The sequence below is a fragment of the Lissotriton helveticus genome, chromosome 8 (assembly GCF_964261635.1).
Source record: "Lissotriton helveticus chromosome 8, aLisHel1.1, whole genome shotgun sequence".
NCBI classification, from domain to species: Eukaryota; Metazoa; Chordata; class Amphibia; order Caudata; family Salamandridae; genus Lissotriton; species Lissotriton helveticus.
Window position 1 is genome coordinate 1045019343 of NC_136069.1, and position 27666 is coordinate 1045047008.

Genomic DNA, 27666 nt, shown 5'->3' on the forward strand with positions numbered 1-27666 from the left:
TGATAGTCGACAGCCATTCCAAGTTCCCAGTAGTGTAGGTAGTCACCTCTACAGCATTTGATTGCATCCAGACAGTTTTGGAAAAAGTGTTCGCTCTGTTGGGAATGCCGGAGGTGATACGGACAGACAATGGGCCATTGTTCCAAGGACAAGACTTCAAGGAGTACCTGAGCAGATATGAAATTTGGCATCGCCGAGTGACCACACAATGGCTTCAGGCTAATGGGGATGTGGAGAGGTTCATGTGGACTTTGAACAAGACAATAAGGCATGGATCAGGAGGAAAATCTGGAAAACTGCTTTCAATGATTCCTAAGAGCGTATCGCAACACCTCGCACTGCACCACCAAGTGCGCACACAGTGACCTACTCATGAAGCGAGTGGTGAGAGACAGTATTCCCACCAGTGATCTATGGGTCCTGGCAGCGCTTGACTCGGAGGGCACCCAGCCCCGGCGGCAACGCAACAATGACAAGGCCAGTAAGAAAAGGGGAGCCCGACCGTCAGCCATACAGGAGGGGGACTACGTGGTAGTAAAGGATCGGCACCCCGGATCCAAGTTCTGGACACCATTCGAAAGGGAACTGTGGAAAGTGGTGCAAATCAAAGGGTCAATGGTGATGACGAAACGAGGAACACAACAGATAGCACGCAACATGTCATGGTTCAAGAAAGTGCATGAACCTGTGGAGGGAGCTGTAGATTCCGAGCCTGAGGAATGGCTGGATGAGGAAAACCCCCAATTAGAGGAAGGGGGGGGGGGATTGTCGAAATGTTTCAGGAGAAATGCACGAGGGAGGCCATGGTGGAAGACACCAGTGTGCATACAACCCCGGGTGGTAAATCGTCGGCCGAATGCCGTGACAGTCAGCATTACGGATTGAGGGGGAACCCTAAACCCAGCATGCGACTAAGAGATTTCCTATGCTGAAGAAGAAGGTGCGCCGGAGATGCTGTGAAAACAAGTCTGTTGGACAGTACTGGTTATCATGTTAAGTGTGGGGTTTAAGTTTGTTTGTACCCTCACATGTTCCTGGGATAGATGGGATGTAATGAGCCATTTGGCCACTGCAATATTCCCCGGGTCCGGGCCGGGGAATATAAATAAACGGCGACGTCAAAGAAAGGATAACATCTTGTTAGTCATGAATACGACATCACTAAACGGATTATGTAGCAACATATCTTTCACTCTGCGCTATTCCAAGTGCAACAAGCTAATCCAAACCTGTTTATTTAAAAAAGAATTTGGGTACTGGTAGACATGGATGTAAAAACAAAGCAGCGGACACAAAAAGTTTAATGTATAAAGATAATAATTCGGCCCAGGTGCATAACCTAATCTACTATTTAACAGCATATTCTTTTTTTTTAAATGAAGCAGATTTTATTTAATCTGTAACTGCTCTTCTTGTCTTTAACACTTAGGCCATGGCCTGTGCACGAATGGTATGCTCCGGGTGTAATGAGTGTAGTTATTTAGTGGCCCGAACCCATGCAAGGGCATAGAGAGCGTCAGCAGCAGCTTCAGCACGTGCTCTATACTCCAGCTGCTCGTAGTTAATCCTGGGAACACCAGTAAGTCCATGCAGCAATCCAAAGCAGGCACCAGCAATCACCCCAGTGGAATCACTGTCCCCTCCGTGAAACATGGAACGGCTGCAGAGCTCCTCCCATGAATCCCCAGCTCCAAGAAGAGCGTCATAAGCAATCATGGGTGCATCGTGGCCGCTGCGGCCGGCCCACCCATCCAAGCTGAAAGTCTTGTAAACGCTATCTCGCTCCAATGGGCCATATGCAGTTGGGAACTTGGCAGGGCCTACACCATCGGAAAGACAACGCTCTGAGAGGTACCAGGCCCATTTTTCTGGGAAATATGTCCACGAAGACAGGTTGGCATCTACGTCGACTCCAACAGCCTGAATGTAGTCCTGTGCCAGTGGAAGGGCTGCCATGAGCCCAGCACCCCACTGCACCAGGGGCTTCTTCTGGACAGCAAAGGCAGTGAAGAGGGCAGAAGCCAGAGCACCAAGGTAACCAGTGGGGTGATGATGGGTCATGCGCCCACTCTCCACGCTGACTTGAATTAGGTCGGGTAGCTCAGAGGGTCGGGGATACCTGAGGCCAATACACATTGCTCTCATTGCAGCTCCACAGCCTGTGGCTGTTGGATTGAATGGGATACGATGGCCCTTGACTTCTCCCGGCCTCAACTGGGATGTACCCAGAATGCTGGTGGGCCCGGGTTTCCGCCCCTCCATGTCCTTCATTGCCTCCACATATCTGTTCGCCATGTTCTGCCATATGGCATCCAGTTCCCCACCTTCTGCCAGGGCCTCGGCCGTAGCCAGGTGAAGTACTGTATCATCACTAACGGGCCAGTCAGGCAGCTGGACCTGTATGCTCTTCAGCCCCCCAAGCTCTGCCAGTTCCTGATGTATTTGTGGCCCAGACGTGCAATACTCCCATCGCTGGTTCCGGTAACCCAAGGCATCTCCTGCTGCGCTCAGAAGCATGGCAGCCCGGTATGCATCGCGTGTGATCTCCATGCTGTAATACTGCAGCTCTTCGATATTCTGTAGTGCACTCGTGCTGGATCCGGGCGTTTAACAGGGCGGGTCAGGATTGATTACTCCTGTCTGCGCATGCGCAGGCTCGACCTAAAAACAGACTGACCGGGGAGGGGTTGCTTAGCCAGCAGAAGTTTGTGGCAAAGGAATCAAAGGTCAAAAAAAGTGTACGAACTCAACGTAAACACAATTGGGCAGCAGGAGAGGAGCAGCGTAAAACGGGGTTGTGTGTGAAGGGACATATCGATGCATACACGGGTGCGACGAGGCAGATTAACTGCATATTCTAAACGGGCTGTTTCAACGATCGACACTACCCAAACCTATGTTGACAGTTGTGGATTGGATGGCATGAGCTCAACAAACAGAGGCGGTCCAGACATCCCCCACTTCTAATAGGTTGACCCAGTGATAGGTGGGTCTTGCTATCCACGAATCCTATCGCTTTGTACGTCTACGGTATACAAGCTTGGGTGAGCCGAGAAGCTGTGGTCTGAGTACAAAAGGTGCAGACATTTGATTGGATGGAGTATAAATTGTTGAGACGGAAATGAAAGAAAGACAACTTATCTGTAATGTATCATTCTTGTAAGCGTTGGTTTGAAGACCACTGTAAAAAATAAAATTCCGGAAAAAGAAACGGTTTACAATATCAAATATTAAAGTATTGCTATATTTCTTAATAAAACTGTCACTTCATTGTGTTCTTACATTCTATATCATTTACTAAAAGAGTTAGTTTTAGAATTCAACAATTATTCTTTTGAGCCATTTGTTTTGCAAAAATAGAATAACCATGTTAGGACTCATAAAAACAATAATTGCAAGCTGCCTTTTATAGTATACCGATTAAGTTTTTATTTGCCTGTTCACTAAAATTCACATTTTAAAATGGCCACTCAGATAACGTTCATCGTAGTTGTCCCTTTTCTCTGTCTATGCTTGGTGTGCTGCTCGCTGCCGGCGGTGGCATCTCCTAGGGTACCTTTACCTCTGTCCTGCACAGTTTGCAGTCTCCTTATCTGATCCCCTCTTGCCCTGCCTCTCCCGCCATGAGGAACAAATGAACGCCCGGGGAATGAAATATAAATTCCAGACAGGGGAGAAAGTGCTCTGCTTCGAACCGGATCCCACGAAGGCCAAAGTGCTGTACGATGCTAAGGTGCGGTGTGTAGATGCCCGAGTCAAGAGTGTGTGCGGGAAATGCCCCTTGCCCATACCCGTTTGTGCCCGACCTACACCTTCCTTTTTAAATGTGGGATTTTTCAATCATTCTTTGTTTACTTAGTCACCCCACATTTATTTGTACCCAACTTATCTTTAATTACATTCACGTCCCAAATTCTGGTTCTCTACTGCTCCCCCACCCCTAACATAAACAAATGGAGAATGCATCTTTCTGCCTAATATTTTACTTTATCTGCGTGCCCAGCTCGCCCCTTCACTGTCTTCAAATCATAGTCTTGTCTCTTGTTTACAAAAAAATATTGTGGGGGGGGGGGGGGGGGCGGGTTTCGAGGGTCAGTGTTTAGACATGGAAACATTTTAAACCTTCGTGAATTATTTTGTGTCCCTATGTCTTTTTGGCACATTTACAAGCCCCTTACGTCTCGTTTGCGCTTCGATTGCGTCACTTTTTGTGACACAGCGGCGGTGTACAAATGCGGCCCATTTACAAGGTGACACATCTAGGGAAATGTGTCACCTTGTAAAGCCCTGCGTCACATATCTGCGTCGGGTATAATGTATGCAGGGTGGGCGTTCCCACGCAGGAATGCAACTGCGTCAAAACCGTAGTCCTGCTTGAAGCAGGCATAAGGAGTGACGCAGCACAATGAGGATAGGCCTCAACATGGATTGCTAGAGTTGCGTTGTGTGACCCCAGCAATACATGACTTTTGCGCCAACAGATGCTTCAGTGACGTATCTGTCAATCCTTGCGCCAAGGTACGCCGTGTAAATACGGCGCATCCATATTGGCGCAAGGATTTCTCAGGGTGATTCAGGGAAAGCGACGCATCTCTGCATATGCGTCACTTTTCTTGTAAATCTGCCCCATAGAGTTCCATTTGTCCAGTATAATGGAATCCGGGATACCCACGTAACTAGAGACAATTAATTGCCTTATGGGACATTACCTTTTGTGTGCAGCACAGTACTATGTGTGTTCGTTCATGAGAACAGTGTAGTTGTTTGGTTGAGTTTAAGGTCTGAGGCCCAGTTACACTTACATCCACTCAGTGCATCACTGTTTGAACATCCGCAGTGCTTGGTTGCGCTGTTAAAAATCTTGCACAGTTCTAGATTCACCCTGTCACACAATATAGTCTGTTTATCATTACGCTAAGTTTTATGCTACAGTACAGGCATGTCAGTTGTGTTTAGCTTGAGGTGTGTGTTTGATGTACAGCATTCAGTGAAAACTTAAACGCAATGACGATCGGCAAAGGGTAGGAGTGTAAAATGTCTACATGTTTTTTGCTGGAATAACGCACACAATTCTGCTCCCCCTTTGCGCTGTCGTCAGGTGATTCATCCTTGGTAGCATTAATGCCCCTTGCAGTATATGATGCTCTTGTTGAATGCAGGGGCCATCATTGTGGTGTTGTAAGCACACTTTTTAAAGTCTCACCAAGTTCTTCTCCCCCACTGTACCTGTGTATGTTGCTGCCTTGATTGTTCCCCTTTCCTTTGGTGCCCAGATTGTGTCCCTTTTTTAGGTCTCGCCTGTCGATGCGCATGCGCATCGAGCAAGCGAGACTATAGGGGCTCATCCACTCTTTATCCACACTGCAAGGAATCGTGGCGATTCCTTGCAGTGCCCGTGACTTTTAAGGTCAATGCGCATGCGCATTAAGCTTATGCGCATGCGCATTGACCTTAAAAGTCACGGGCGCGTGCATGTCCGTCTTTGTTTACCCGCTCCGCCCCCTCCCGCCGTGTCGCCTTGCCTACTCTCTTCCACAGCCTCCCCCAGCTCCGCCCCCTCACTACTTGATTGCACGGCCGCTAGGCCGTGCCTCCCCTACTCTCCTCCCCCCTCCTCCTCTCCTCCCCTGCCTGCCTGCCGCTAGCCTTGCCTACTCTCTCTCGCACCCTCACTACTTGATTGCACGGCCGCTAGGCCGTGCCTCCCCTACTCTCCTCCCCCCTCCTCCTCTCCTCCCCTGCCTGCCTGCCGCTAGAAAGCATGGGATACTGTGCTGCCTTAACTATTTGCTATGGCCATGTTAAAATCAGAGCCAAGTCGTAAATATACATTTTTCCACACCACTGTTTTTTCGATAAAAACGTGATTATTCACAGTTTACGCTGCTAATCCGTGACCAAACAGACAATATGAAGCTCTGAGTCTATTCTCTTCCTAGCGTGCTGTGACTGCCTCCCCCGCTGTATCCCCCCCCCCCCCCCCCCTGCTGTATCCCCTCACCCCTGGTCTCTCCCCACGTCTCTCCGTTGCTCTCCCCTCTGCTGTCGCTCTCTCTCTCGCTCACTCCCCGGCTCTCTTCTTGCCTTGCTGCTGCTCTGCCTCTTTGTGTCTGATCCCAGGCTCACATGTCGGAGCTGGCAGCCCCCGCGGCTAGTTCCTATCTGTGCGACAGCATTTTTAATTTAACACAACCGCCTTTGATGTTTTCAAATATTTATAGCCAGCTTCAGAGCACTGCAGAAGTGTTTCCATTCAGATGGAACGGCTCGGCTCGCTCTCCTCGTGCAGGCCCTCTTAAACTCGGATCCCGCGGGATTTAGTTCACGCGAAATTCTCTCCGTGTCTCGTGCTTTTCTGTCTCTTTAACTTTTACTTTCCTTTCACAGCCTGTCATATGTTGTTGGACTCTCCCAGAAATAGCTAATGGATCGAAATATCAGAATATACAGAAAATCGAAAACTGCGACCAAGAAAAGCTCGTGCTGAGAAGTAAATCTTTAAATCTAAGAAGGACTTTGCGTGCTTTACAAGTGTTTACAGGGGAACAGCGTAGAACTGCACAGTTAATTTGATAGTACAAGCACATGCAATGGATGCACTTATTTCATATCTGTTTAATCCGTTCATTTTAATTCCTTTGGTCGCTTTAGTTCTAGTCATTATTTCTTTGCCTCTCCGATTGCGCTCTATTGCGCTCTTCAATTACCCTCCACGCCCACAATTTATTTTTCTCATTCTCTGTAGTACTCTGCCAATTCTCACAATGTCTACCATTTTTCGAACCCCGCCTCCCCCCTCCCTCCCAGCCTCCACAGTTTCCGCTCTTCCAATATTCTGAATATTTCTGAATTGTTTCGTTTCTCTCCCTGTATGGAAGTGTGAAGTTTAGAAACTACCTGAAAACGTGGTTATTGAAGCAGGCTGTACACTCACCCTCAACCCCTCACTCACCCTCACTCTCACTCATCCTCACTCACCCTCAACCCCTCACCCTCACTCACCCTCAACCCCTCACCCTAACTCACCCTCACCCTCACTCACCCTCAACCCCTCACTCACCCTCTCACCCTCAACCCCTCAACATCAACCCCTCACCCTCACTCACCCTCACCCTCACTCTCACTCACCCTCACCCACCCTCACCCACCCTCACCCTCACTCACCCTCACTCACCCTCACTCACCCTCACTCACCCTCACCCTCACTCACTCTCACCCTCACTCACCCTCACTCTCACTCACCCTCACTCACCCTCGCTCTCACTCACCCTCAACCCCTCACCCTCACTCACCCTCAACCCCTCACTCACCCTCACTCACCCTCACCCACCCTCACCCTCACTCACCCTCAACCCCTCACCCTCACACAGTGCAATAGGTCTCGGAGCATTTGAGTTAGAGCTTTTAGAAATGTTTATGGCTTTTTTTTTTAATTCTTTAGCATTGGCTACAGGAAACAAAAATGCTAAAGATTTACACAAAAACCCATAAACAATTCTAAAAGCACTAACTCTAATGCTGCGAGACCTATTGCATTTCCAATGCTTGTTTCTTCAGTCATTCCCCGCGTCTCCCCCTCGGTGCCCGTTTCCCGCCGCCGCGTCCCGTAGCTCCACCCCCCTCACACCCTATTGGCCGCCGCGTCCCGTGGCTCCGCCCCCTCACACCCTATTGGCCGCCCCGCTCCCACCTCCCAGCTGCTCCTCCATCCCTCTCCCACTCATATGGAGGCCGCGCAGCGGTAGAGAGAGCGACCTCTGACCCTGTTTACCAGGCAGGTCGCTCCCCTCACCGCCACGCAGCCCCCTGTGTGACCACTGACCGCTGCTGCATTGTGTCTGCCTGCGTTAAGAGTGACTGTGCCCTCCTTCTCTTCTGTACCCACGAGTGAGTGATTCTCCCCCACTGTACCTGTGTATGTTGCTGCCTTGATTGTTCCCCTTTCCTTTGGTGCCCAGATTGTGTCCCTTTTTTTCTTCGGTCATTCCCCGCGTCTCCCCCTCGCCGCCCGTTTCCCGCCGCCGCGTCCCGTAGCTCCGCCCCCTCGCACCCTATTGGCTGCCGCGTCCCGTCGCTCCGCCCCCTCACAATCTATTGGCCGCCCCGCTCCCACCTCCCAGCTGCTCCTCCCTCCCTCTCCCACTCATATGGAGGCCGCGCAGCGGACGCGCTGCTGGCGCGCCGAAGGCGCGCCTAAGGCAAGCCCGTCTGCGCCTGTCCGCGCCTGGCCCGCGCCCAGCGCCAGGAACCCTGTCTCCCGCAGACACCAGCCCACCCGCCGGACCTACGACGCCACCGAACTCTACGCACTCAACGCCGGCCGAATCCCGGGCTGCTATCGAGCCACCCCGAGACGCACCCACGGACCCTTCTGCTGCCACTCCTGCAAGTTCACCTGCATCCGGACCTGCACTACACCAGCACCGACCAAGCCGAGCACCAGCAGCAACCACCTCAAGTACATCCTGCTCAACACCCGTTCCGTCCACAGACATGCCGTCGAGCTCTGGAACCTGCTCGACACCACAGCCCCAGACGTCGCCTTCCTCACGGAAACCTGGATGAACGCCTCCTCAGCGCCCGACATCGCCATCCCGGACGGCTACAAGATCATCCGGAGGGACCACGTCAACCAGACAGGAGGAGGCATCGCCATCATCCACAGGAACACCATCCGCATCACGACCAACACCGACGACACCCTCCCACCCGCCGAACACCTGCACTTCCAGATCCACATCAACCCCAAGACCACCCTCAGAGGCACCCTCATCTACAGACCCCCAGGACCACGTACACAATTCAGCGAAGACATCGCCGACTTCATCAGCCCGCACGCCCTCCTCTCCACTGACTACATCCTCCTCGGGGACCTCAATTCCACCTGGAGAACAACAACGACCGCAACACCACCACCCTGCTGGACAACCTCGCCAACCTCGGTCTCAAGCAGCTGGTGACCACCCCCACCCACTACGCCGGACACACACTCGACCCCGTGTTCTCATCCAGCAAGGACATCACCTTCAGCCACGCCACCGGACTCCACTGGACGGACCACAGCTGCATCCACTTCAGCTTCAGAAGGACCACGATCCACCACCACCAACAACAGGTGGCACGCAGAAGCTGGAACAAGATTACAGCCGACCAGCTCGCGAACTCCCTGAGCATGAACCCTCCCACCAGCGCAACTAACCCAAGCCAGGCGGCCACCAACCTCACGAAGTGGATCAGCAACTGCGCAGACGACCTCGCCCCTCTGAAGACCCCGCCTAGCAGACCCGGCAGCAAGAAAGCCCCATGGTTCACCGACGAACTCAAGAGCTCCAAGAAGAACTGCCGAGCACTCGAGAAAGCCTGGCGCAGAGACCCAACACCGAACAACATGACTGCCCTCAAGCTCGCCACCAGAAAACACCACCAACTGATCCACGCCACCAAGAAAACTGCATTCAAGGAACGACTGGACAACAACGCACACAACAGCAAGGAACTCTTCAACATCGTTAAAGAGCTCTCCAACCCCAACGCCAGAAACAACGACATCACCCCTTCGCAAGACCTCTGCAACTCCCTCGCCTCCTACTTCCACAACAAGATCGCGGACATGCACAACAGCTTCAGCACTCAACCGACGCACGCCACGACTGAACCACCGCCCCCCACCACCACCCTCCGCGCCTGGACCCCGATCAGCACCGAAGACACCATCCGCACGATGAACTCCATCCACTCCGGATCTCCGACCGACCCCTGCCCTCACCACGTCTTCAACAAAGCCGACGCTGTCATCGCACCCCACCTGCGGGACATCATCAACATTTCCTTCAACACCGCTACCTTCCCGGAGAGCTGGAAGCACGCCGAACTCAGCGCTCTACTAAAGAAGCCATCAGCCGACCCCACCGACCTCAAGAACTACCGCCCCATCTCGCTGCTCCCGTTTCCTGCAAAAGTCATAGAGAAGACCGTCAACAAGCAGCTGGTCGCCTTCCTCGAGACGAACGGATCCCTCGACCTCTCGCAGTCTGGCTTCCGGGCCAACCACAGCACCAAGACCGCCCTGATCGCAGCCACCGATGACATCCGAGCCCTGCTCGACAACGGAGAAACAGCGGCCCTCATCCTCCTAGACCTCTCCGCGGCCTTCGACACTGTCTGCCACCGTACCCTAGTGCGGCGCCTCAGCAACGTCGGAATCCAGGAGAAGGCACTGGAATGGATCATCTCGTTCCTCGCCGGAAGGACACAGAGAGTCCGCCTCCCCCGTTCAGATCAGAAGCCACCGAAGTCATCTGCGGCGTTCCCCAAGGCTCCTCGCTCAGCCCAACCCTCTTCAACGTCTACATGAGCCCCCTCGCAGCCATCGCACGCCAACACAACCTCAACATCATCTCCTACGCCGACGACACCCAGCTGATCCTCTCCCTCACCAACGACCCCGCCACCGCCAGAGCCAACCTACACGAAGGGATGACAGACGTAGCCAAGTGGATGATGAACAGCCGCCTGAAACTGAATTCGGACAAGACGGAAGTCCTCATCCTGGGATCTTCACCCTCCGCCTGGGACGACTCCTGGTGGCCCCCCGCCCTGGGCAACGCACCCAAACCAACAGACCACGCACGCAACCTGGGCTTCATCCTGGACTCCTCCCTCTCCATGACCAGACAAGTCAACGCCGTCTCCTCGTCGTGCTTCAACATCCTGCGCATGCTACGTAAGATCTTCCGGTGGATCCCCACCGAGACCAGGAAGACGGTCACCCAGGTCCTCGTCACCAGCCGCCTGGACTACGGCAACTCCCTCTACGCCGGAACCACCGCCAAACTCCAGAAGAGACTCCAGCGGATTCAGAACGCCTCTGCACGACTCATCCTGGACATCCCCCAACGCAACCACATCTCCGGACACCTGAGAGATCTGCACTGGCTCCTGGTCAACAAGAGAATCACCTTCCGTCTCCTCACCCACGCACACAAAACCCTACACAACCAAGGCCCAGGATACCTCAACAGCCGCCTCAACTTCTACGCCCCCACACGCCAGCTTCGATCGACCGGCCACGCCCTCGCCTCCGTCCCCCGCATCCGAAGAGCCACCACAGGAGGAAGGTCCTTCTCCTACCTGGCCGCCAAGACTTGGAACTCCCTCCCGACCCACCTCCGCCTGACCCAGGACCACCTTGCCTTCAGGAAGCAGCTCAAGACCTGGCTGTTCGAGCAGTAGCGGACCCCCCCTCCCCTAGCGCTTTGAGACCCTCCGGGTGAGTAGTGCGCTATATAAATGCCTTGATTGATTGATTGATTGATTGATACAAGAAGAAAGGCAGAAAGCCAGGAATTAATTTTTATTTTGCATTTCATAACCCCGCACTTTGGTACTAGACATAGTACATCACCATCTATTTTTTCATTTTTAAACCAACAGAACATTGCATTGTGCGGATTCAAGTTTAGTTTTTAACAATTTCACTATGGGCTCAAAACCCTAACTTGCAGAGGGCTTTGGGCTAAAATGGCAGATTTGAGTAGATGTATTGTAAATGGCTTGGAGCCACTTTTCAGCTAGGTTCTTAAGTTTTGCAAAGTAGCCTATTCCATTTAAAAAACTGCTTGTTTCATGCGGAAAACCAAAAGTAAACTCTGCTCGCTTATTTTGTGGCAAATCATTCTTTCACTCACATCATGCATTTAAAGAAGCATTGGCAACGTGAATCGTGTATTCGTATGTGTAGTGAAAAGTTTTATACCGGGCTTCCCAACACAATCAAGGTACAACTTGGGCTGCAGCAGCACAACCTTCCCTAACACAAATAGTAGGTTAAGGACAGGTGGCAGAAGAAACATATCCCAGTTCACTCACACATATAGGACAGGTACAGCACAGGTAGCTAAAGAGTGAGTGAATGGCACTAAATAACTGTTGGATGTTTATTCGTTTATGGAAATCATACAAGAAGTACAAAACTCCTGGAAGAAACAGCTAAACAACATATGCAGTTACCATATGTTCATGCTCCTATAAAGTATGAGGAGCGCTTAGGCTCACCTACCTAGTATGTTACGCTTTATCGGAGGGTTCAATATCCTGCACTAGGAAGCATTCAAGAGTATTACTGTACACTGGTTGGGCGCATCGTCCTACTTATGAGTTCCCTAGTTTGGTGAAGTTCTGTTACTTATGTCAACATTTAAGTTCTTCCTTTGTTAAACTGTCAAGCCTATATTAAAATTGTGTGGGTGAGCGAAATGTTTTTTTTTTTAACTTTAACTATTTTCTCTCTACCAAAAGATTATTTTTTTTTTAAATTGGGAGAGCAGAGTAGCAAATCCTACTTCTCTCTTCTATCAACAAGTTTTGATGCTTGAATATAGCACCTATGGGCTCCGGTGTCATCCACCGGGATATAGGTCTGGTATGAACATGTCCTGCCTCATAGAGCATATTCACATACTGGGGAGGGGGGAGTGGAGTGGGCTGGGCTGGGGGATGAAATGCACTTTCTTAGGACCCACTCCTCGAAGAGGCCTTATGACAAGTTGTTGGCAAACTGCCAGCATGTGCAGCTTGTTTCACTTTACAAGTCACTGGAATTGTAGTGTGCTCAATGAAACAGGCAGTGCCAACGCTGCCAAGCCAGATTCACAGCTGCCTGGGTGTGGGAGTGCGTAGGTTTTGAGACTGTAAATCACATGCCCAACACCAAAACATCTCCTGCATTATTACCAGCACAATAGAGCAGTGGTAGTGACTTAGGGGGCCATTACGATGGCAGTCTGACTTTCTTACGATTGCCATTGTTGTAGTGGGATCGGCCACCTACGAGGCGGCCTACCCACCTATCGTATTACGATGCGACTGCCACCGCAGCGGTCGCAGGCCCTATCCCAAACATTGCGGCAGGGATGCAGTCAGCAGCCCCCACCGCAATTCCCAGAAAAGGGCACTTGCATATCCCTGCACTATGTAGCAGGCACCATGCTGTGTCTGCTACAGAGGCGGGGTTGAGGAGAGCACAATCCTTAGGAACCAATAAGAATATAAGAATGAATGACTTGTTAGTCACAGTACATAAGTACATCAGTCCAATTCCAAATGTCGTGGAGTCTTCGTTATTAGACAGGATAACAGAGAAGAAAGTTCATGTTTTTAATTCTCTTTATTTGGAGTTGCGTCATGAAATAAATGCAGAATCAACAAAAACAGCCGACACGTGTTTCGTTAGTACCATCAGTCGGTACCATGACTTTCTCAAGGCTTAGAAGACACAAATGACCAAGATACGTCGAGGTCTTGTCTATGTGATAAAATATGACTTTAGAGCCAGGAACCATAAATGTGTACAGTTAGGATGAAAGCCAGGACATTCATTTTTCAAAAAGGAGATGAAAGTCCGAGACAATAGTCTTGACAATGTACAGACTTCCCCCTAATCGTGGTACCGTGCCACAATCTAAATCTGGAATGGTGATCATCCACACAATATAATGTGTTAGATGTCAAGATAAGAGTTTGATATTTAAACACGAAATTGGTAAGGTAAGAGCCATACTCCGACAACAATTAAGAAGGACATCAGGGTCAGGCGAAGAAACGGTGTTGAATCAACAGTAGTAGATGCACAGGTCGCATAGTAACAGCAAACTGAAACGCTGCCCCAAAGTCTCTATAGGCTGCAATTAGGCAGAAAGGTCCGTGTAGTGACGAAACCGAAAAAAAAACATGCTGTGCCTGCCACATGGTACAGGGATATATATGTAGGGGTGCACCATAGGGCCCTCCACTGCCCTTGCCCCAGGCCCAGAGATGAAGGGGGGCCCGCTACGGGCCTCTAAATCGGCTTCCGCTATTCGTTTTGCTGCTGTTTGACCGCCGCAAGACGAATGGCGGAAAGGGATATCATAATCGCGCAGGCACCGCCGCAATGTAGGGCAATGTTTTGGTTCTGACAGGCGGTCGGAAAAGGACTGCCTGTCGGACCCGTGGCAGGTGGTCTTTTACGACCGCCGCGCTGAATCAACGATTCCCCCCGCCATCATAATTTGGCAGGGGGAAAAACAGCAGCACAATGGCGGAAGGCCCGCCACCGACAGGCTGTCAGTGGCGGGCCTTCCGCCATCGCAATCAGGCCCTTATTGACGGCCCGGTCCCATGATTTTCCGTTTCCCCTTCTGCGTTGCATTCTGTCTGAAAGAGCAGTTTTATGATGCTGCAGAGAGCAGCTCGTAGCTCAGCCTTCTAGCTCACCTGGTGGGTGTTCAATGGATTACGCATTAATACCTATTCATTTGCACCTAGGAATAGAGCTGTGGATTGTCTTTTGCAAAGGTTTTTATGGCTATTTCAATTGTTATGTGTTTCACAATTGCATTTTTCCAGTAGTTGATCAGGCACACTATTTGCTCACTCTACTCTTCAGCACAGTGAGGTTTTTGCAATCAATATTAATCCAGTAATGTTTTAATAAAATGCATCATCTATATTCTTTTCATTTTAATGTTTTAATTTAACTGCAGTTGATTTGGCAACTACTAGTACTCTCTCTGACCTGCTATGTTACCATCTTCCTCCTTCATTTAAGATTGCTTAATAGTCTACCTCTTCTTCCTGGAATACAAGAATCATTGACAACCTCATTCTCTCATCGCCATGCGCAACAGACAGTAAATACCACATGCATACTACATGATACCTTAACTTATATCGCACGGTGCTTAATGTATAATAGGTATTAATCTCTCCATTTTTTCGCCATCTACTTTCAATTAACTTGTATTCTCTCAGTTGTGTTGTATGCAACCAAACTGACTTTGTCCATACGTTCGTACTGTTTCTCTTTAAAGCATTCTTCTAGAAATGTTACTGCTGCTAAATATATACCAATTGCTTCTTAAATACAGAGCTTAGGTGAATACGTACATTAAAAGCCTTATCTGTGGCTACTAAAAGTGATTAATAACAATAAGAGTAAACAAAGGCACAATATCTGACTTGAAAAAATAAAGAAGGATTATTTGACATTTCCCAACCTTTATAGAATGTTGAAATATGAACAAATGGACAGTATTTTCTCTGACAAAGGTGGCAACCCTATTAGCATCACTACCTGACATACTATTTTCTATTGACACTATACCTGGCCTTGCTCTTCCATTCCCTCTCCACCACTGAATTTAGGCTAATTTGATCTCGTGTCTCCTACAATTACTTAACGTTGAACCTTATCACTTCTGCGGGGAGCCTAAGTAAATTGCCCGTAGTAATGCTTCTATAGTTTTTCTGCATGCCTACTGGCTCCATGTTCTGCCTTCTGACCCATATAGTATGCAGGAAATGTATTTATTGTAACTTTGTGAATGAAGCTCTGTACTTTTCTTTCATAGGTTTATATAATACTATCAATTATTGTTTTTGGGACCTTGTAACCTGTTTTGTTTTTTCAACTAGGACCACAGAACGGAACACTCCAGTTGAAAATGCCACCATGAATTGTAATAGCGGTTTAACCACTGTGCTTATTTGTCTGATTACTTTTTAGCAACAGTTGTATTTAAAAGTCGATTTTTTTAATGTTTTACAGCATTGCGTATCCAAATTGATTTTCAGATACCGCAAGACTTTGTCTCATTTGATCAGAATTCCTTTGTGATACTCCATTTTGAAATATATTTAAAAGTTATGTTATGCATTTTGGAAATTCAAAAATATATATTTTGCAAAACTTTTAGGCAGGCATTTTAAAGATTTGCTGTGTTGGTTAATAGCACACTTTTTTTTCTTTCAGGTGGTTGATGTTATTGTTGGAAAAGATGAAAAAGGCAGAAAGAATCCAGAGTATCTGATTCATTTTAATGGTTGGAACAGAAGGTGAGCTTTCTTGGTACTCAGTTTGAAAGCCTTCCAAATCTGTGCTCTTTTTATCTTTTAGTGTTCTTTTCTGAGCGATAAATGCACAGTTTTTTGCTATTATTACTCTTGAATCTTTTTACGGGTATGTTATCCTTTTAATAGTCTAGTGCCTCTGATAAAGAAACCATTTTTATATTTATTAAGAGAGCAGTGTTATATCTTCTGTAAAATTCGAAAGAAATGTTAAAAAACGTATATTCTGACAAAGGCTTCTTCCTGCAGATTCCTCTCCTCATGAATGTTCTCCAGGCTCCAGACTTGATGTGGGAAATGTTTACCCTGCAATAGCTGTCCGGTGTCTCGGGTGGGGCACTGTGTTTACAATTGCAGTTGTGCACCAAGGTGTTATGACATCTGGCAGTATATTGTGTAGTCTAGCTCACTAGTGTCAGTTCCTTTTTTTCTACACCTCACCAATGCAGGTTTGGAGCTTTCCCCTGTTCCTTATTACGAGTTCTACAGCAACTAGACCAAGTGTCTCCAGCTATGGTCTCTAAGTGACGAGCCCATAAGGATGCCCTGAAATGGTACCTCCTCCATAAAGGGCATAGGATGGAGAAGACATCTTCGTCCTTAAGGAAATGGTCATACTCCCAGGACCGATCAGAGACTTGCTAGCACCTTTCCCAAATGCTAGCCTCCTTCACCGTCGCCTAATCTGATTCTGGTTCTCAAAAAGAGGCAGCCATAGTTTCCAGCTTTCTCCGCAGTCACTTTCTAGGTTGAGGCCTTTTTGGACACCTTGGCACAGGACCCTCTAGGCCACTCCTCTGTGGTGGCACCGTTCTAGGTGGTTTGGCAGTTCTGGCGCCTCAAGTCTGATGCCTCCTGAATGAGCCTCCACAGACTCTGGCGTTGCTTCCAAGGAAACTATTGTCTATTACGACTGCCTGCATGGTCCAAGGGATCATCACCTGCACCACCGTCAACGCCGTTCTCAGTGCCACGTCAACCATCAAAGTCAGTAGACCTTATTTTAGTGGAAAGAGACAGAGCATCTCCTCAAAGCCAAGTGATTCACGCGACTGGAGAAGATATGTGGCTCAGACTTTCCCTTATACATGTCAATCAAAAACTGGGGGATCACGGCACAAGATTATTAGGAGATTGTTAACCTCCTCCTTCATTGTCACACTGTTGCTGGTCTCTAGACACATCTACAAAACACTAGTCGTCTTGACACATCTCCAGAGGGAGGTTTTCAGTACCTCTCTGGTCCTACTTCAGAAGAAGTTTGTTCCTTTTTGTCTTTTTGACTGTGATATGAAAAACAGTATATGTCCTGAAATTTCTTTTCCCGACTTCTGAGGTAAAGACCAATATTGGAACTTTGGTAGCTCCGCATTCCCTGCTGCTGTTAAGTGAAATGCTCTTGGAGTTCGTTCCAGCGGGTGGGAAGAAACCCTCCTCATGCTTGAAAGTTCATAAACTTAGCCAAATGCCTTCTTGGGTGGAAGTACACGCCCCCTGAAACCCCCCCAAACCGCTCAAAGAAGCCCTTCCCTGACCTAGGAAAGCTTGGAGATCTGCAGATCCAGAGCACTCTTAGTCCATCTAGAGTCCCCAGTGAAATGGTTCCACCAACACACTAGTGTCGTTTTTAGGGATTCTCGTATGGGCAACTCTCTCAACAACAGCCTTTCTAGTTGGTGGAGACCCCATAACAACTCTACTATTCTTTTTGTAAAAGTGGTGGATCTAAGGGATGCAAGCAGCAGCACATGCTCTAGCTTTTTTCTTATTTTCTGCTGGGTTTGCCGCTTCAAAAGCAGTCTGACTCCTTCCCCCTCGATTACCAGCTTCAATAGAGCAGAGGGTGTCCATGTTGTCACCTTTTGGGAGTTGATTGTAGCAGATCGCCTCATCCCATCTGCAAGCTACAAGGGTTGTTCACTTTTATTTTCCTTCTTTACTTTCTTAACCTCCCACACTTCTCCTTCCCCTTTCCAGACTGTCTACAGAGGGTAAGGAAGGCCTCTCCACCATGACACACCTCGATCTTGAATGCAGAGGTCTAGCCCTGTCGAAAAAAGGTGCCATGCTAGTGGTAAACATGGTGAAGAGGGGTACAGTAATTTACTCCTTTTATTTCTTTGCCCCGAAGATGGCATAGACCTCAGACACATTATGGACATACAGCTCCTCAACCTCTTCTTTATGCAGGACGGGTTTAAAATGATTGGCCTCCGCCACATGTTGCTAACCCTCAATGCAGGAAATGGGACGGCGTCCCTGAATCTTCAAGATACCTGTTTTCCTTCAGACAGTCCTCACTGCTTTAAAAAAAATGTTTTATATAGCGCGAACTAGACCCGAGGATATCGGGTATCAGAGCGCTTCACATGAGCACCGGTTTTGTTACAGATGGACACATTCATTTTTGTTAGGCACGGGGAGATTAAGTGATTTCCCCAGAATCACAGGATGTTGAGCGTCGTATCCGAGGCTCGAACCAGATTCCCCAGTTTCGAGGCTACAACCTCTCCCCAATGCTTACAAGCGCTACCTCCAGTTACGTGAGGTTTCAGCACAGAGATTTGTGTTACTTCCATTTATTCTGACATCTGCTGCTGGAGATTTTACTAATGTGCTAATTCTTGCGGCAGCGTCATTCAGGAGGTTGGGAGTCCATGCATTCTCATACATGAATGACTTACATGTGCTGGTGCGGTCCCTGGAGTTGGTCACGGACTATCTCCAGTGCATTATCATTCTCCTGCATGACATGGGCATCTCCATCAGAATCCAGAAGTACCACCACCACGAGGCAGCGAACAGTTATAGGTGCAGTGCTGACACAATCTGCACAAATGCCTTTCCACGTCACTAGAGGATTGTTGACACTCAGGATAAGATTCTGATGTTTTCGACTCTGGCTCTGAACCTATTTCTGCAAGTCCCTCGCCTACTCGACTTAATGTCCTCATACATCTTGTTGGTGTAGTAATTTCTTTATGTTCTAGTCCCTTATCACCTAAGATTTTAAGTATTAATAAATAAGTTAAATACAGCTTTAAGTGTCTTTCTTTAAGCATGATATGATATTTCTGGCACATTAACATAATCTGTGTTTAATGTATACCGTTGGTATATATGCAGCAATTCATATATGAATAGATTATAATGTTGTTTGTGTATATGGTTGATAATATAAACATTTAGCCATGTGCCTTTGACTATATTCAATCACAAATAGTGTTACAGACTAGGTCCCCACAAGGATGGTAGCACGTGTTCAAGTCCCCACAAGGATGGTGTTGTACGCACGATTAAATAACAATATATTTGCAAATTTGAAGCAGGATCCTGTATCATGAATTTTTTCTGAACATTTTTCTGTTATTAGTGTATTTTAAAAATATTGGGAAAGGTTAGTCCCCACAAGGCAGGTATTCACACATAGTCCCCACAAGGATGGTAACACGTGTATGTGTGTGTTGTTGTGTGTTTTTGTGTGTGTGGTTGTGTGTGGTTGTGGTTGTGTGTGTGTGTGGTTGTGTGGTTGTGTGGTTGTGTGTGTGTGTGTGGTTGTTTGTGTGTGTGGTTGTTTGTGTGGTGTGTGTGGTTGTGTGTGTGTGGTGTGTGTGGTTGTGTGTGTATGGGTGTGTGATTGTGTGTGTGATTGTGTGTGGTTATGTGTGTTTGTCGGTGTGGTTGTGTGTGGTTGTATGTGTTTGTGTGTGTGATTGGGTGTGTTTGTGCATGTGGTTGTGTGGTTGTGCTTGTGGTTGTGTTTGTGTGGTTGTGTGTGTGGTTGTGTGTGTGGTTGTGGTTGTGTGGGGGGTTGTGTGTGTGATTGTCTGTGGTTGTGTGTGTGTGTATGTGTGTGGTGGTTGTGTGTGTGTAGAAAATATCATCAAATACACCTGTTAGATGTAAGTGGAAAGGTCTTCTCAAAAATCCATTTGGGGATGTGTATAGTTGAATGGCATGCATTTTAGCTGTTTCTTATACACAAACAATTTAGTCGTTTTTAATTTGACTGAAATTGACCTCCACAGCAAATTAGATGTATTTTCAAACTACTGTGTGGTTGTGGTTGTGTGGTTGTGTGTTGTTGTTGTGTGTGTTTGTGTGTATGGTTGGATGTAGTGTGTGTTTGTGTGTGTCTGTGTGGTTGTGGGTGGTTGTGTGCGTGTGGTGTGTGTGATTGTGTGTGTGATTGTGATTGTGTGTGTGGTTGTGATTGTGTGCGTGGTGTTGTGTGTGTGGTTGTGTGTATGTGGTTGTGTCTGTGGTTGTGTGTGTGCGGTTGTGTGTGTGGTTGATTGTGTGTGTTTGGCTGTGTGTGGTTATGTGTGTGGTTGTGTGTGTGTGTGGTTGATTGTGTGGTTGTGTGTGTGTGGTTGTGTGTGTGTGGGTGGTTGTGTGTGTGTGTGCTTGTGTGTGGTTGGGTGTGGCTGTGGATGTTGTTGTGTGGGTGTGCTTGGGGTTGTGGTTGTGATTTTGTGTGTGTGTGGTTGTGTGTGGTTGCGTGGTGTGTGTGTGTGTGTGGTTGTGTGTGTTTGTGTGGTGTGTGTGTGTGTGTGGTTGTGTGTGTGGTTGTGTGTGGTTGTGTGTGTGGTGTGTGTGTGGGTGGTTGTGTGTGCTTGTGTGTGGTTAGCTGTGGATGTGGTTGTGTGGGTGTGCTTGGGGTTGTGTGTGGTTGTGTAGTTGTGCGTGTGGTTGTGTAGTTGTGCGTGTGGTTATGTGTGTGGTTGTGTAGTTGTGCGTGTGGTTGTGTGTGTGGTTGTGTGTGTGGTTGTGTGGTTGTATGTGTGGTTGTGTGGTTGTATGTGTGGTTGTGTGTGTGGCTGTGGTTGTGTGTGTGGTTGTGTATGTGTGTGTGGTTATGTGTGTGTGTGTGGTTATGTGTGTGGTTGTGTGTGTGGTTGTCGTGTGTGGTTGTGTGGTGTGTGTGTGTGGTTGTGTGTGTGATTGTGTGGTTGTGTGTGGTTGTGATTTTGTGTGTGTATGTGGTTGTGTGTGTGGTTGTGTGGTGTGTGTGGTTGTGTGGTGTTTGTGTGTGGCGTGTTGTGGTTATATGTGTGGTTGTGTGTGTGTGAGAGTAATACTAAAAGCATCTCAAAATAAAGGAACACAAACATCGAGTTTGTGGAAAGAGAAAGCACGTAAGTCAAACGGGCAGCAGCAAAGCATTAACACATGTTCTTTGATGTTTGATGTTCTTTGAACAAGAACATCAAATGGGCGCTGCGAAAGTGATCGCAGGCGAACATCAAAGGGGCGCTGCTAAAGTGATTGTGGACGAAAGTGATCTCGGGCGCTTAATGAGTATGACGAGGTTTGCCATTTGGCGCCTCGGCTCCTAAGCGCGCGCCCGCGCACATAGACTGGTGATCTAGGCTGGCCATGGTAGCAATTTTTGAGCCCTCACTAAATGTCTCGCCAGGGCAGCGTATGCGCTGGGTCAGGCGAGACCTAAAAAAAAACAAAGGCAAAAATTCCCGCCAAAGAAACTATCAGCAAATACACCTGTTAAATGTAAGTGGAAAGGTCTTCTCAAAATACTTTTGGGGAAGTTTAGAGTTGAATGGCATGCATTTTAGCTGTTTCTAATACACAGACAATTTAGTAGTTTTTAATTTGACTGAAATTGACCTCCACAGCAAATTAGATGTATTTTCAAACTACTGTAAGAAGAAAAAATGAACATGGAAAAGACCAAAGTGCTTCTGATAGGGAAGACAAGATGGGGTTAAGCTTCAAACAATGTAAAAATTCGAGAGAGCCAAGAAACATAAATATTTAGGGATGTGGTTCTCCCATGACTTACGTTGGAAGGATCACATAGCTTCTATACAAGCCTAGGCTCTCTCATCAGGGGAAGAGGGTGGGGGGCTGAAGAAATGTGATAATCGCTAAAGGAATCCCTCCCTGCATCCAGTGCTGGCAGTCTTTCAGGGTATCATAAGGCCGCAGTTCCAGTACGTTGCCAAGGTGGGCGACAAAGGAGGTAAAAAATCTGGGACCACAAAGAAGGAAATGCCGTGTAGGAAGCTGGCTTTGTATATAATATGTCCACTAGGTGCTTATACCGTGCACAGAGTTCAGGGGTTCGCCAAAAGTGTACAGGGCTCAATGTAAAACCCAGAGTGCTATTAGTGGTAGTGTTGGCAAGCAGCTTTAGGCAGACTACAGAGGAGTGTTGGATATTTCTTTCACAGCATTGATCAATAATGGACACGACTCAAAAAGGAGATCCAGATACGGTTGTGAAAAAAAAAAGGAGATCCAGACCAATTAAAAAAAAATAAGCTTTGTTTGGTTTTTATTTTAAGACCAAGATCTTCTCAATAAGGTATGTACATTTTTAACAAAAAATACTTTTCACTTTCAAAAGTCGACACAAACAATTTCTGAACAGTTCAATGCTATCCTTTGGGGAAAACAATATTGCTGTTAAACAGGTAAGTACCGCATTTACAGTTCAAGTCTTCGGGACCAAAAGTTAGCAATGGGCAAGGGTCAGATGAGTACCAAAACTGCACAACCAGTGGCAAAGGGGTGGCCGGGTGCAGAGATCAAAATCGTAGTTGGCCCAATTTGTTTCATTGACGAATGGGAGTTCTCTGAGCAACACTGCTTGCAGGTAGGTAAATCTATTATGCCATCCTCCTGGGGGAGGGAGTCTAGACCAGCCCTGATTGGAGAGGTTCCCCCATCTTCAAGATGGTGGGGACTGAACAATGTGCTTCACCTCACCTCCCCCACCTTAGGGTAGGAGTTGGCAGAGCAGGGTTCAATGTTGGCTTTGTCGTTTTGTACCTCACAGGGGTATGCAAGCTGCAAGGGCAGTGACATAGTCCAAGTGAGGGGAGTCCCAGGAGGCCCTCTTTAGCTCCCAGGTACCCAGGGTACCACTTACTAGTAACTTACAGGGGGCAGAAGTACCAATTGTGGATAGGTTTTTGGAAAAAAGCACTGTCACAGGGGGCCTGGTTGAAAGGGACCTTGTTCACTACATTCAAAACCAGGAAAAAGTTGGGGCTAATCATGTAAAAAGAGGCACTTTTCCACATGCCTAAAAAGAATACTTTTTCTCCCATCATCTACAATGATGCAGGCAGTTAGAGTAGAAACCGGTCTGACGGGTTGGACCCAGTTAGCAGATGCAAATATAAAAAAATTCTGGTTGCGGATAGATTGTGAGGAGATTTCCAAATTTCTCTGCTATGTAACAGGGAGATATTATAAAGTGAGCTAACCTGGGCCCGAGGACTTGAAGGTAGGATTCTTAATTGCTGGAGGAAATAAAAAAATAAAAATAGCAGATGGTATTGATCAGATAGGGTTGAGCAAGGCTGAGCTCAAAAGAGTATAAAAACAGGTCTCCAGAGAGGAAGATTTCATATATCTTAAGAATAAGAAATCTGTTTCCCATCCTCTGATATTTCTCCTAATAACCCCCTGACCTTCACTACACTTCCTGACCTTAACCCCACTTCGTTAGCGGAACTTGCTACCCGGGTCAAATCAGGCTCCCCTAATGACTGCTGTCCGCCTTCGGTCTTGCGGAACGTCTGCTTCAACCTACCCGACTGCATCCTACCCCTGCTGAACGGCTCACTCAGCAGTGGTATTGTCCCTAGATCTCTCAAAGAAGCCATTCTAGTGCCCCTCCTCAAGAAACCTGGCGCTGACCCTGCGGAACCATCCAATTATCGCCCCATCTCTCTCCTCCCTTATTTTTCCAAATTAATGGAGGCTCACGTCACTCGATGCCTTTCTAATTTTATTGAAACCTCCTGCCACCTCGAGCCCAACCAAGCCGGCTTCAGGCCTGCCCACTCTACTGAGGCCGTCATTTTGGCAGTCCTGGACACACTGAGGAGTAACGCGGACGCGGCGATTCCCCAAGCCCTTGTACTCCTGGATCCTCGGCCGCCGCGTTCGACACGGTGGACCATAACATCCTCCTCCACCGTGTCGGCCAGGCAGGCATCCAGGGTACTGCTCTTAAGTGGATCGAGTCCTTCCTGACTGGAAGAACACAGGCCGTTTGTCTGGGCCCCTATACAGCGGCAAAAACTCCCACGACCTGTGGAGTCCCCCAAGGCTCCTCCCTTTCGCCACTGTTGTTCAACCTATACCTCCGGCCCTTGATTCATTCACTTCAGAACTGGGACATTACTGTATACAACTACGCCGATGACTTGCAGATTATTTTTCCACTCAACTTTCCTAATGCCACTAACACTTTTCACACCGTCATGATCCACATCCAACACTGGATGAACCTGAATCAACTAAAGCTAAATCCGGGTAAAACCGAGCTCCTTCTCCCTGGACTCAGCCTCGCTCACTGGGGCGCGCAGTTCTGGCCTTCTGAGCTAGGTCCCCCCCCAGTCCCGGTCAAATCAGTAAAAAGCCTAGGTGTGATTATCGACTCTGAACTATCTCTTAAAGCTCAAGTGGCTGCTGTCATCTCCTCTTGTATGCATCAGCTCCGGAAGATCCGCAAAGTCAGCCATCTACTGCCACCCGCCGCACTAACCCAGGTTGTCATCTCTCTGGTACTATCCCGTCTGGACTTCTCCAACTCCCTCTACCATGGTCTCCCACAATCACTGCTGCACCGCCTTCAGGTTATTCAGAACCAGGCGGCCCGTCTCATCCATAAAACTCCCAAATGGCAATCGGCAAAACCTCTGCTTCACAGCCTGCACTGGCTACCAATTGGTCAAAGGGCAGCCTTCAAGGTGGGCTGCCTCACATTTAAAGCCCTTCACTGCACCGGTCCCGCGTTTCTCAAATCCCTAATTATCCCTCATCGACCAACGCGCAACCTCCGATCAGCTTATCTTCACCTGGTAGTCACCCCCAGAGCTAAATCCAAGAAATTCGGTGGCCGCCGGTTCTCCCACCCAGCTCCCGGTCTCTGGAATTCCTTCCCTCTCTCCATCAAATCCAGTCCTTCCCTTCTTAATTTCAGAAAATCGCTAAAAACTCACCTCTTCCCCCCCCTTGGTTAAAGCTCCGTCACCCCTGCCTCACCCTCACTCACTCTGTCTTCAAGCGCCAGGAAACCTTTGGTGTCAGTGCCCTATACAAGCTTCACTTAACATAACATAACGTAACCTGATAAATTCATGGATGGGATAGTGTACAGGTGTGTTGAAGACTCCTGAGATTTATATTTGGGGTAAACCAAGTTCTGATGTCTGAGGTGATTGGAACTTTGCTAAATGAAGATAACATTTGTAAGTGTGGCCTCAACACGAAGTATGATCTAATACACATCCTTGTGGACTGTCTGTGGTTTTAAGTTCAACGGAAGTTCCTATTAAATTTTTTTTCACGAAATATGATATCAAGGATATGGGGAAATCGATTTCTCTACTCCTAGAAATGAGATTTCTGTATGTAGTGTGTGCTATGGGACGATTTTTATTGTCTTTTGATACATTTTTACGGTCATTGATATATTTTAAAAGTATTATGAGGACCAATTTTAATCTTCTGTGTAATCTTAAAATAAGTAGATTTATACGCGATTGATGAATTGTGGTTTTAATTGTGTTATATTGTGAGTGCTGCCCATTTTAACCACTGGTCCTAACTGTCATTTGTGTTTTTAAGAATCTATGTTTAAAAGACTAAAGTCTAAGAAAACTTGTCCTTTGACTTGAAAAAAATCCTGTAAGGCAATGCGGGTTCTTGGAACCTGTGTGAGGAGCTGAAGCTGGGTGTTTTCCCGGTGGCAGCCAATCCTGTTGATGCTAGAGTCACCTCTCTGTAGAGAACCAAGAAAGGGATTGTAATCTCGAAGTCACCTTCTCCAAATTGGGATATCTGCATGCGGACCACTTTGCCATATTCCTGAACAGAAGTATACACTGTGTTGTTTCATTTATTTCACTCTGAAGAAATTGCCTGGAGAATGCCTTCAGATTTGGCTGACCACTGGAGCTGCTTTATATGTTCCTCCTCTTCTGCTCATCTCCAGGGTCCTATGGAAGGTGTGAGAGGATCGAACTCCTCAGACTGGGCGAGGAGGATCTGGTACGCCAATCTATTGGAACTAGGCATTATGCCTCCACTTTTACATTTGCAGCAGGATGTTCAGTTGCTTAACCCTAATCCTCATACTCTTCATCTACATTTGCAGAGATTTAGTGGCGTTAACCAGAGACCGATTACTTGTCACCAGAAGTAGTAGATGTCTTCCTGGCTGCCTGAAAAGTTGCTAAGTCAGTCTTTGCGAGCTGTTGGTCAAAATGTGTTGCTTTGTATGACTGAAGGCTTAAATCTTTTCAAGTCTCGACTCTGATGAGGGCTTGGCAGTTGCCACTGTAAAATTATATTTGCCTGCCTTTTCAGCTTTTGTGTCTCTTCCCGACCAGTGTATTCTCTGCTGCCACTGTAGCTTAAAGCTTTCACAGTACATCTCGATAGGCCTTAATTGGATGTGGAAAAATGTCAAGGAAGTTATGCCAGCGTACCAGTCAATGCCATAGATGGCTAGATGTTCTCAGATCCTGTGTCCTGAAGCTTAATAGGAGTCTTGAATTGCGGCCTGTCTGCGTTGGAGAACTATTGCTTGGGGAAAAGATTTTCTTTCTATACCCCGGTGCCTGCCGAATCGTCATAATGTGAGGAACTTGTCGGTATGGTAAAATTATTACCAGGAATATTGCCAGTGAAAGTAACTTTCCCATTTAGTTTTTCCCTATTTCTTATTTAGTGTTGATGATACAAAGTGGAAGGACTGGCTGAATGCAATCATTCGGCATTATTGAAATGCAAGTCTCAGGCAATGGCATAGCACCACTCTATGTGACTGCTTTGTGATACATACCATCATCCTTTTTCTTTTTTCATTCTCAATAGAACTGAAATGTGTGTTATGGTTGAAAGGTAAAATAGAAAAATGGCAGGACCAAATTTATATCTATTTTCACAGCCTTTCAAAGGCTTATAGCTCTGGCTACTCAAAAGCCCCTATTCCTTCTTTTTCTTTTTTTTATAAAGTAATTTGTTGTTTTTAAATAAGCTGCGTTAATGGTGTCAACATGGATGTGGTAGGCCAAACGGCCTACCACATCAATGGAATTTTGCTAGTGAAAATAGTCGAATAAACTGTACCTACCATACTGCAGTAATCCACCACTAAAAGAAAAATAATCACATTTGTGGTACTAGATCGGGCTGTGTGCCCTACTCAAAGATGAGGATGCCTGCTTTTGTTCTAGTGCCTGTCTGCGGCTGTTGATCATTTTGCTTATGAGACACTGATATCGTAGCACACGAGAACTGGTGCCAGTTAGAGTTGTATGTTCAGAAGCAGATTTAACCCAACCAACATTTTAAAACCTCATAGTAGAGTCAAACTTCAGTCCTTGAACTTAGCTTCTTTGACAGTTTCGTTCCTAAATGTGCTCCACCATTGCAGAACCTATAGAGTGTTTCAATGTAGCACATTATAATTGCTTTTATGTGAATTTATTGAATCTCTTCTTTGTTTAGAACTCCAAGTGGTGAAGCAGGTTTGGTGCAGCTTCAAACACACTCTGCATATCTTGCCTTCTTGTTATTGGGTTGCAGCTATTGATACTTTATATCTTCTTGATTGGAGTAGGAGAGCATTTTCTGTCTTTGTTCATCCAAAGAAACTACTTTCTTGGAAGCAGAAGACTGCAGCTCTTCTTCTTTTTGGACTGACCTGTCTCAAACATATTACACTATATTATTCTAAGTTGTTTGGTAATAAGTTTAACTCTGTGCTGGGTTCTCAAACGTTAATCACCC

At 47.4% G+C, this 27666-nt stretch overlaps 1 protein-coding gene and 1 pseudogene across 2 annotated transcripts in view; one reads left to right on the forward strand and one right to left on the reverse strand.

The window, feature by feature from the left end:
* Positions 1 to 1222: 1222 nt before the first annotated feature.
* On the reverse strand, positions 1223 to 2915 carry LOC144771864 (ADP-ribosylhydrolase ARH1 pseudogene; annotated as a pseudogene). The gene has a single exon (XR_013599523.1). The product of XR_013599523.1 is annotated as an ADP-ribosylhydrolase ARH1 pseudogene (transcript).
* A 594-nt stretch (positions 2916 to 3509) lies between these two features.
* Positions 3510 to 27666, forward strand: part of MSL3 (MSL complex subunit 3) — a 176263-nt gene continuing 152106 nt past the window's right edge. Inside the window, exons 1-2 of the mRNA XM_078657908.1 lie at positions 3510 to 3733; positions 15791 to 15873. Of these exons, the coding sequence (XP_078514034.1) occupies positions 3635 to 3733; positions 15791 to 15873 (182 nt within the window). The 5' untranslated portion in view covers positions 3510 to 3634. The remainder of the gene's footprint in view (positions 3734 to 15790; positions 15874 to 27666) is intronic.